Source organism: Carettochelys insculpta, chromosome 8 (genome assembly GCF_033958435.1).
Source record: "Carettochelys insculpta isolate YL-2023 chromosome 8, ASM3395843v1, whole genome shotgun sequence".
Lineage (NCBI taxonomy): Eukaryota > Metazoa > Chordata > Testudines > Carettochelyidae > Carettochelys > Carettochelys insculpta.
The window spans coordinates 74,541,682-74,551,507 of record NC_134144.1 but is presented as its reverse complement, the minus strand read 5'-3'; the positions used below and the strand labels follow the sequence as shown (position 1 = coordinate 74,551,507).

Below are 9,826 nucleotides of genomic sequence, written 5' to 3'. Positions count from 1 at the left end.
CAGATCCAGCCCGAGGGCAGCCGGTGACAGCTGCAGCTACCCCCTAGTCCCAGGCCAGCTCTGTAAGGCCCACAGCTGAACCCCACGTCAGCTCCGCAGCCTCCAGACACCCACTCCTGTCCTGCTCCTCGGCTGCTACCCCCCGTTACTGTGACGCTACTGTCTGGGGCTGGGGGCTCCGCTCCCCTCCCGGCGGGATGGGCTGGGTGCCAAGGGGTGCCTAGGGCTGCCCGGCCCGGCCCCGGCGATGCCCCTGCAGGCAGGCGGTGGAGCAGAAGGAGAAGTCGAGGTAGTGGAAGGGGATCCGGCCCAGCAACGACTCGCCGCACTGCCAGCAGCGCCTGCACAAAGCACAGGAGACGGTGTTGGGGGAGCTTGCAGCCAGGAGCCAGCGGTGCTCTCCCCTGGCACAGCAGGGCTCGTCTGCCCCTGCCCAGCCCTGCCCAGCCCAGCCCCCCCCGGTACCTGGTGTTGGCGAGCGTCCTGCCAGCGGCTGGCAGCTGGGCAGCCAGTCTCTGCTCGGCCGCAAGGGCCCTCTGGGGAGCAGAGAGACAGTGCCTCAGTGACGGGAGCCCTGCAGGGCCCCCCCAGCTGGCGTTCCAGGCCAGCCCTCCCCGAGAGCCAGCAGCGTGTCTGGCCCCAGCCTCACCTTCTCCCGGTCAGACAGGGCCGCGAAGAGCTGCTTCTCCTCCTGCTCCTGTGCCAGCCGCTGCTGCTGCCGCCTCAGCTCCTGCACCCGCTGCTTCCGCTGCACCTTCTGTGCCCTCTGCTTCTCCAGCCGCCTGGCCTCCATCTCCGCCGTCAAGGGCCCGGGCACCTGCGCAGGGAGAGCTGCCTGTTCTGCTGCCAGGGCCGCAGCAGCCTGGGGCCGGCTGGGCGCTCTCCGGGGCAGGGAGGGTTTGGGGGCTGGCGGCAGCACCCACCTGGGCCCGGGCGTAGTCGTGCTGGGCCGGGTGCTCCCCCATGTACTTGCGGAAGGCGTTCCGGGTCGGCTTGTCGGCAGAGACGCAGTACGGGGGCCGCTCCTGCCTGTCCCTAGGAGCCGAGCAGGGCCCATCAGCTCCCCATGGGCAGCCTGGGAGAATCGGGAGGGGCCCCTCCTGGCCCCAGCTCCCTGGCCAGCCTGCCCCACTGCGCTGGGGATGGGGGCAGGCCAGGAGCCCAGAGGCTGGAGTGCTGCAGGAAGACGACAGCTGCCGGTGGGGCCCTGGGACTGAACCCGACATCAAAGGGGTGAACAGGGAAGCAGAGCCAGGGAGAACCTCGGGTGGGCAACTGCCGGGCTGGGAGAGCTGGGGTGTCACCCGGCGGGGGGGTTCACCCAGGGTGGTCATTTTCCCCACGGCCACTGGCACTGGCCTGTCCTGTCCTGCTGGCACAAGGGAGCCAGGGCCAACGGACCGGCGTGGCACAGGGCCGCCCCGCCTTGGCTGACTGGCAGGGACACTGGGGTGGGGGTGCCGTACCTGAGGGCAGGGTCAGCCCCCGCCTCCAGCAGCAGCTGCACAGCTTCCCCCTTCCCCGCCGCAGCCGCCACGTGCAGCAGGGTGAAGCCTGTTCCGTCCACGGGCTCGCTGAGCAGGGAGACAAGCTCAGGGGTCGGCCCCTCACTCTGCATCCTGCTGGGGTCATCGCACCCGGGCTGCCCCACGGCTCCCTCCTCGCTGCCTGCGGGCTGTGCCCTGCTCCGCCCCACACCCAGCAGGTGCTGCAGCATCTCCATGTCCCCCGTCTTGCAGGCTGTGAAGAGGGCGTCCCGGAGCGGGCCCTGCCCAGCCTCTGGAGGAAAGGACAGGGGGGCTCAGCAGCCAGCCCCCAAGCACCCCACACAGCCGAGAGCTCCCCAAGAAGGGCCTGCAGAGTCCGGAACAGATCCAGAGCCTGAGGCCAGCTGGGAACCCTCTGATCACTGGTCTGACCCCCGTGTGGCACGTGCCAGAGGCTCCCCCATCACCCCGCGGAGCCCAGACCTGGCTTTGGCTAAAGCCTAGCCCAGAAAGGCACCAGGCCGGCGAGAGGGAGACGGTGGTGGTGACGGGGAAGTCAGCTAACGACCGGAGCTGACTGCCAGCATCCAGCCACCAGCTCTGCGCCTGCCCATCTCTGCTGGACTGAAGAGCCGGGGGGCACCGGCAGCACCCCACTGTGAGAGGGTGGTGCTCCCTCCGGCCCCAGCACAAGGCCTTGGGCCCGGGCTCTTCATTGCGCCCCAGACGCAGGACTCCACGCTCAGCGCCCCCAGGCTCAGGGGCCAGCCCAGCAGCGCCTGCTCGGCCATTTCCCCATGACCCGGGTGGGCTTCTCACGGGCCCGCTTACTGCGTGGCTGCCCTCCCCTGGGGTGGGGAGGGGCCCTCCAGCACACCACCGCTCCCCCCGCGTGGCACAGCCCATTGGGGAGGGGCCTGGCCCGGCCCGGCCCGGCCCGGCCCCGCTCACCGGCAGGTTCCACCCCAGGTCTCTCCAGGGGGGCCGCCCCGGTCTCCGCTCCCAGCTGCGGTGCTGAGCCAGCCGGCTGTTCCTCTCCTGGTCCCCTCGCGTGGGCCCCTGCTGCAGGAAGGGCAGAGAGAGGGTCACAACCATGGCCCAGGGCTGACCCCTTCTTCACCCACTGCCGCAGACGGGGGCCAGCAGCCCATCCCTGGGCGAGGAAGGAGGGTCGTGGTAGCCCCAGGCTGGGGCTCACCGCCAGGAATCTGCCCTCCCTTGGCACTGGCAGGGCCCCAGCAGCGCCCGTCCTGGGCCACCCAGTCTCACCTCTCCCCGCTCTGTCTTTCTTCCTCCTCCTCTTGCGGCTTGGCCTGGGCGTCACCTCGAACTCCCGCAGCTGCAGCGTCCCCAGCGTCACTTCCACCGTCTCCAGCTCCCCCGCCTGGCTCTGCTCCTCCTGCTCCTCCTCTTCAGCTTGGGGAGACAGGGGGGATCAGGGCTGGGCCCCACCAGGCTCCTCCTGCCCTCCCCTCTGGGGCGGTGGGGGGACGCCGGGCCGTGGGCCTGAGCCGGGATCGGCCCGCCCCACCCAGCGCCCTGCGGCAGCGCGGCCTCGGGGCTGCCTGGACGTCTGGAACCTGCTGTCCCAAGGGGACTCACGAGGCAGCTGCTGTGATCGAAGAGTCCAGAGCCGGGCACCCTCCCTGCAGCACTGCAGGGAAACCCCAGCAGGGGGCAGGCGCCTGACCCTCCCTCACTCTGCTGTCCCCCAGCCCCCGCCCCGCAGTGCAGGGAAACCCCGGCGGGGGGCAGGCGCCTGACCCTCCCTCACTCTGCTGTCCCCCCGCCCCCGCCCCGCAGTGCAGGGAAACCCCGGCGGGGGGCAGGCGCCTGACCCTCCCTCACTCTGCTGTCCCCCCGCCCCCGCCCCCACCCGTGCAGGGAAACCCCAGCAGGGGGCAGGTGCCTGACCCTCCCTCACTCTGCCGTCCCCCCGCCCCCGCCCCACCCGTGCAGGGAAACCCCAGCGGGGGGCAGGTGCCTGACCCTCCCTCACTCTGCCGTCCCCCCGCCCCCGCCCCGCAGTGCAGGGAAACCCCAGCGGGGGGCAGGTGCCTGACCCTCCCTCACTCTGCCGTCCCCCCACCCCCGCCCCGCAGTGCAGGGAAACCCCGGCGGGGGGCAGGTGCCTGACCCTCCCTCACTCTGCCGTCCCCCCACCCCCGCCCCGCAGTGCAGGGAAACCCCAGTGGGGGCAGGCGCCTGACCCTCCCTCACTCTGCCATCCCCCCACCCCCGCCCCGCAGTGCAGGGAAACCCCGGCGGGGGGCAGGCGCCTGACCCTCCCTCACTCTGCTGTCCCCCCGCCCCCACCCCCACCCGTGCAGGGAAACCCCAGCAGGGGGCAGGTGCCTGACCCTCCCTCACTCTGCCGTCCCCCCGCCCCCGCCCCCACCAGTGCAGGGAAACCCCAGCAGGGGGCAGGTGCCTGACCCTCCCTCACTCTGCCGTCCCCCGACCCCCGCCCCGCAGTGCAGGGAAACCCCGGTGGGGGCAGGCGCCTGACCCTCCCTCACTCTGCCATCCCCCCGCCCCCGCCCCGCAGTGCAGGGAAACCCCGGTGGGGGGCAGGTGCCTGACCCTTCCTCACTCTGCCGTCCCCCCACCCCTGCTCCACAGTGCAGGGAAACCCCGGCGGGGGGCAGGTGCCTGACCCTTCCTCACTCTGCCGTCCCCCCACCCCTGCTCCACAGTGCAGGGAAACCCCGGCAGGGGGCAGGGGCCTGACCCTTCCTCACTCTGCCGTCCCCCCACCCCTGCTCCACAGTGCAGGGAAACCCCGGCAGGGGGCAGGGGCCTGACCCTCCCTCACTCTGCCATCCCCCCGCCCCCGCCCCGCAGTGCAGGGAAACCCCGGCAGGGGGCAGGGGCCTGACCCTTCCTCACTCTGCCGTCCCCCCCGCCCCCGCCCCCGCCCCGCAGTGCGGTGAAACCCCGGCGGGGGGCAGGTGCCTGACCCTCCCTCACTCTGCCGTCCCCCCGCCCCCACCCCTGCCCCTGCCCCGCAGTGCGGTGAAACCCCGGGGGGGTAGGTGCCTGACCCTCCCTCACTCTGCCATCCCCACTGCGCCCCACAGGGCAGGGAAACCCCGGGGGGGGGGCAGGCACCTGACCCCCTCCCCCTGGTGTCTGACCCTCACTCACCACTGCTGTCATCCTGCTGGGGCTCCTCCGTGGGCGCAGGCGGTTCTCTCCTCCAGCCCCGCCGGGGGGAGCCAGCGAGAGCTGCCAGCACCGTGTCCTTCCCTGGGGGGCAGGAGCCGTGGGTCTGAGGCTGCCGGCTGGGCCCGTACACAGGGCCGTGGGGTCCAGGAAAGGGTGCCACAGCCACCCACCATCCCTGGGAGAGGAATCTACTGCCCCCACCCCAGGGAGCTCCTCTGAAGCAGGCAGCTGCAAGCCCTGGCCAGGGGACCAGGCCCCCCGCCCCGCCCCGCTCTCACCGTACACCTGCAGGGTGGCCAGGGCCGTGTGCACACGCAGCACCTCCCGGAAGGTGGCCCTGCGGGTGCTGAAGGGGATGTTGCAGACACGGGGGTCGGCCTTCTGCAGAGGGGGGCTCTGGCCGCCGAAGAACAGGGCCCGGTTGGCACGAGGGGTGCGCAGGAAGATGCGCTGGGCCCCCTGCAGGTGCTGTGCCCACCCAGCCAGCAGGTCCTGGATGTCCTGGGGGCAGAAGGGGAGGGATCACCCCTAGCTCCCAGGCGCCACCTGCCAGCCTGGGCTGTGGCCAAGCACAGCCGGCCCCGGGCAGCTGGGTGCATTGGGGATGCTGCTGTGCGGTGCAGGGCTTTGGACTCAGAGCAGGAAGTCACTAGCAGGCCACTCGCTGCGCTCTGGAATACCCAGGAACACACGCAGGCCCCCCAGGCACCCTCCAGCCCTGCAGCCAGGCCCGCCCCCGGGCACTCCAGCTATGGGCCACACCCTGGCCAGCCCCGGCCACGCAGCCCAGCCAGGGAAGGGCTCCTGGCCTACGCTGCCCCAGACCTCCTGCACTGAGGGCCCGATCCTGAGCTCGTCCCCACCTTGAGCAGAGCTGCCTCGTTGTAACGCCGCAGCGAGGCACCAGCTGACCTGGGCATCGAGGCCTGGCCCTGGGCATCACGCAGGCCCTGCACCGTGCCCCGGCGGGCGCGCACCGTGTAGCGGTGAAAGGTCTTGTGCTCCAGCACCTCCGGCCTGGCAAAGAGAAACATGGCAGTGGGCAGGGGATCCGGGGCTGAAGCCCACTCGGCGAGAGCAGGTCTGTCTAGGGGTCTGGGCAGGGTGTCGGGGCTCTGGCACTGACCCCCAACCGCTGCCAGGGCTCACTGCCAGCTGGGGGGCAAACGGACACAGGACAGGGATCCCAGGAGCTTCTGCTGCTGCCTGGGCGCATAGGCTCTGCGAATGCCGTGGATCCCGGGGGAGGGGGGGAGATGTCTTCAGGGCCAGCCCCTGTGCCCCACGAACAGATGGGGGCAAGGGCCCATCTCCCCACAGCCCCAAGCCACCTGCACGTCGAGGCCCCGGAGGGGGCAGAGGGACACTCACCCTCTGAACACTGCTCCTGCAAAGTGTCCTCCGCCGGTCATCAGGATAACCCAGCAGGTGCCTGTGCTCAGGCTCTGCAGAGATGCTACCAGCTCCGCCTGCTGCTCGCCGCTGCCCTGGTATACGGACACCCTGTGAGCAGCCTGGCAGCATAGGCCCTGCCTCGCCATCAGCACAGCGCCTGCTCCAGGGCATGGTCCCTCGCTCCGCCCCGGCAGGAGTCACCAGCCAGGGCTCTGCAGGCTAACCCAGCTGGCAGACGCTTGGCCAGGAGGAGGAGCCAGCCCGGCAATCGTGGTGGCAGCTCTCGTGTGCTCAGGGCTCATTGTGCACCAGGAAAGCCTTGGTGGTTCTCCCCTGTACCCCAGCACCTGGGCGAGGACCCCACGGTGCCCGGCACCAGTCTGGCTAAACCCAGCCGAGCTGCACATGAGAGCAGACAGATCTCGACTGGTCTGGTGCTCAGCTCTGCGGCCCGCAGGATCACTGGGACGAGGAGTGGCAGGCCAGGGGGCCCAGCCACACCCTGCTAGCTGGCCCATGGGAGCCACCCCAGACTGCCACCCGCCCCATGACCTCGGGCAGGGCCTGGCGCTCAGCACCGCCAGGCCATCGCTTGCCTTCTTAGGGCCCAGCACACAGCGGTAGGCAGAGAGCAGCTGGCCCTGGGAGTTGCGGAACAGGACTTTAGCTGAGCGGGCGCCCAGTGGGCGGCTCTCCTGGCTGCTGGCTCGATCTGCGGGTCCTCGGGCAGGGAGCGAGTCCGACTCACTGCTTGAATCGGAGTCATCCGACTCAGACCCAGAGATGCTCGAGACGTCACCTGCAAACCAGGCAGGGTGTGAGGTGAGACGTGCGCACAGGTCATCGTGCAACCCGTCACGTGCGCCCCCGGCCCAGGAGGGTCTGCGGAAAGTGGGGGTCACTGGCTGTGTCTGTGCTGCGCAGGGTAAGGGTCACTCTGGGGTGCGAAGCGTTGGCTCTGCGCTGGCACTGCCGATGCTGGCTGGGGGAGACGCTGCAGGAGGGCTGCTAACCTCCTGGGAAAGGTTTGCCAGCCGCGTGAACAGGAGCAGTCGACCGACCGCACTCCTCATGCAGTGCCAGTCCGCCTCTGGTGAGCCGTGCTGTCAACGTTCAGGCCACAGGCTCTCAGCTCTGGGGATCTGGGCACAGGCAGCAGCTGGAGACTGGTGCTCAGAGCTTCTCCAGCCAGGACCAACGGAGAGGGCTCCTGCTGAAGGGTGGCTGTGATGGGGGGACCAGACATTTGATGCCCCTGCTCACAGCTCTGCTACTTTGGTACCTACGCCCCCAGAAGATGACCTCTCTGCGGGGAAAAAGCAGCGAGATGAGACTTCCAAAACTGCCTAGAAAGGTCATCCCGAGGGTCAGGAGCTGGAGGATCCAACAAGAAATGCGCCTCCAGCGGGTAGAAAGGCCGGGAAGGGGCACAAGCCCATCCAGACAGGAAGCTCTGGGCCCAGCTGGGGGAGGAAGGGCCACTCCATTTACCCCCCTGCCAGGCCTGTCCTGACCCGGGATGGGGGGGAGCGTTTTATGCTGCAGAAGTGCAGGGGCTTCCGGAGAACCTGGCTACCAACTGGCGCTCCACAGCCCCGTCGAGCCGGTGACAACAGCCCAGCCATCCAAGCCCCTCACCTGCATGGGTCCTCGCCTCAAACTCCTCAGCGGCCAGCGCCCGGCGCCCCAGCAAGCGCTGCTTTAGGTTAAAGCGGTGCCAGTCCAGACGGTAATGCTCCGTCTGGGAAGGAAAAGGAGTGAGAATGGGCATCCCACGGCCAGGAGCGCCCCAGGTCGGCTGGCAGGAAAAGCGCCGAGCGCCTGGACTGGCCAGCCAGATCCCAGCCAGCAGGGGACTCAGGAAGCAGTGGCAGCTGCCTTGCGCTCTTGGCATACCACAGCCCCCTGGTTAGCTAATGCCCATTCCTGCCCCCGGGCAGCAGAGACATGGCACCAGCTTCCAAAAGCCGGTCCGAGCCCCTGGGCCAGAAGCTGGTACGGAGCTATGCTGGGACAGCCAAGCCCTGCCCAGCCAGGGCCCCCAGAACGCACCCCAGAGGCTTGCGATAGAATAAGTGACAGTCTCCCTCGTCCTGGGGCTGGGGCCGACGGAGACTCCAAGTCCCCGCGTGCAGTGCCCCACCTTGTGCCCAGCGGTTAAGCCCAATAAGGAGCCCTGCCCTGCTGGACCAGCACTCTCTGGGCTGCATCTCCGCGTACGCAGGACGCGACCACACAGCACCATGGCCCACGTGCCGCCACTCGCGCGCCCAGTCCACAATGCCTTCCCGGCTCCCTGGCAGTGCTGCTGAGGCCGGCACCCGGCTGCCTACCTGCTCCTCCCTGCTGTCAAACACCTGGGAGCAGGCTGAGCAGCACATCCGGTCGGATATCTCCGGGGTCCCTCGGGCGCCCTCCTGCCCACTGGCCGCTGCTGGCTGCTCTGCAAAGGGGGAGGCGCTCAGGGAAGGTGCGCCGCTTCCCTCGGAGCGCGGCAGAGGGCTGCGGGGCAGGCCGCTCTCTCCCAAGTGCGGCTACTGCAAAGGGGCAGGAGCCAGGACTCCCCAGTCTGCCCCGACCCAGCCACTTGCTCGATGCACGGCCCTGGGGAAGTTATGGTGGCCCTGTGCCTCGGGTCCCCCACCCGTGAGACACGAGGAGCTCTGACCCACAACACGGGGCTAGTCTCAGTGCGCGCGCCGCTTTGTGCCCCCCAGGCTGAAGGCTCCGGGCCGGGGCACAGCACCTCGCAACCAGCGCCCGTCACCCCGACCCCACGGGAGCACCGGCTTCCCCACCCAGGCCGACGGCTGCGGCGCTCCCGAGGGCTGGACTTCCCCTGGACGCCCCGCCAGCTCCCCGGCTCAGACGCTACCTGGCGCTCCGGCCTCAGCGCCCGCGGACGGCGCCTCCCCCGGACCGCCGCCGAGCAGGGAGAGGCCACGCAGCAGGGCAGGGTCCCGGGCAGCCTCGAACACGGACCTGGCCTCGAGGGGCTGCATCGCTCCCGGCGGGGCTCTGCGCGAGCAGCCAGAGGCCGCCACGGACGGGGGCCCTGCGGCACCGGCGCTCGTGGCACCCCGCGGCGCGGCCGGCACCACGCGCGGCTCCCCCGGCGGGACGGGGCGGTCCAGCCCCACGGGACCCCCCCGCCGTGCAGCGCAGCCGGGCAGAGGCGCGAGTCCGGGGCCGGGACACGCCGCCCGACGCGGGAATGCGGCTGCCCCGGCCGGCGGGAGGGACCCGGGAGGGACCCGCCCCTCGAGCAGCGGCCGCCGCGGGACGTGGCGCCCGGGGCCCCAACCGCCGGGCCGGGCCGCGCCAGACGGGTCCCGCCAGCCGCCGGGAGGAGCAGGGGCGGGGGCTGCACCGGGGGGGGCGGGACAGGGGCCGGGAGGGGCGGGGGCAGCGCACCGGGGGGGGCGGGACAGGGGCCGGGAGGGGCGGGGGCAGCGCGTCGGGGGGGGGCGGGACAGGGGGCGGGGGCAGCGCGTCGGGGGGTGGGGGGCGGCGCTGGAGCCGGGTCCGGCTGCGCGGCAGGGGAAACTCGCGGGTCTGTCCGTCAGTGTCGGCGGTGAGATATCAGGCCCGCTCCCCATTGGACAGCGGGATCCCAGGCCCGCTCCCCATTGGACAGCGGATTCCTAGACCCGCCCCCCCACTGGCCGGCGCCGGGCTGGGGCTCACCCGTCTGGAACAGGAAGTAGACCGCGCTCGTCTCCCCCAGCTGTGAGCATAGTCCTTACGTCACATCCGGCCCGCTACGGGGCGCCGCC

General features: G+C 70.8%; 1 protein-coding gene across 6 annotated transcripts; it reads right to left on the bottom strand.

The window, feature by feature from the left end:
- Positions 1-77: 77 nt before the first annotated feature.
- ANKZF1 (ankyrin repeat and zinc finger peptidyl tRNA hydrolase 1) lies at positions 78-9,756 on the bottom strand. 6 transcript variants are annotated; one of them, XM_075001585.1, is made up of 15 exons: positions 9,738-9,756; positions 8,384-8,488; positions 7,689-7,791; positions 6,647-6,849; positions 6,027-6,142; positions 5,519-5,672; positions 4,934-5,156; positions 4,635-4,736; positions 2,757-2,903; positions 2,439-2,549; positions 1,467-1,779; positions 924-1,035; positions 650-817; positions 466-536; positions 78-341 (listed from the first exon to the last, which is right to left on the bottom strand). In XM_075001585.1, the coding sequence occupies exons 2-15, from the start codon at positions 8,429-8,431 to the stop codon at positions 221-223; spliced, it is 1,992 nt and encodes a 663-aa protein (XP_074857686.1). In that variant the 5' UTR covers positions 8,432-8,488; positions 9,738-9,756; the 3' UTR covers positions 78-220. The 6 variants fall into 6 exon arrangements, with proteins under 6 accessions (XP_074857686.1, XP_074857684.1, XP_074857688.1 ...); XM_075001583.1 differs by lacking the exon at positions 9,738-9,756 and adding an exon at positions 8,926-9,438; XM_075001587.1 differs by lacking the exon at positions 9,738-9,756 and adding an exon at positions 9,033-9,438.
- Between the last annotated feature and the right edge of the window lie 70 nt (positions 9,757-9,826).

What these genes read in the sequence shown, in the direction of transcription:
- ANKZF1 (XM_075001581.1), bottom strand. Translation starts at nt 9,052, where the DNA reads ATGCAGCCCCTCGAGGCCAGGTCCGTGTTCGAGGCTGCCCGGGACCCT. An exon ending in CCAGCAGGATGACAGCAGTG is followed by an intron (nt 2,904 to 4,634) that starts GTGAGTGAGGGT and finishes TGTCTCCCCAAG; the next exon opens with CTGAAGAGGAGGAGCAGGAG. An exon ending in AGGACGCTCGCCAACACCAG is followed by an intron (nt 342 to 465) that starts GTACCGGGGGGG and finishes TGCTTTGTGCAG; the next exon opens with GCGCTGCTGGCAGTGCGGCG.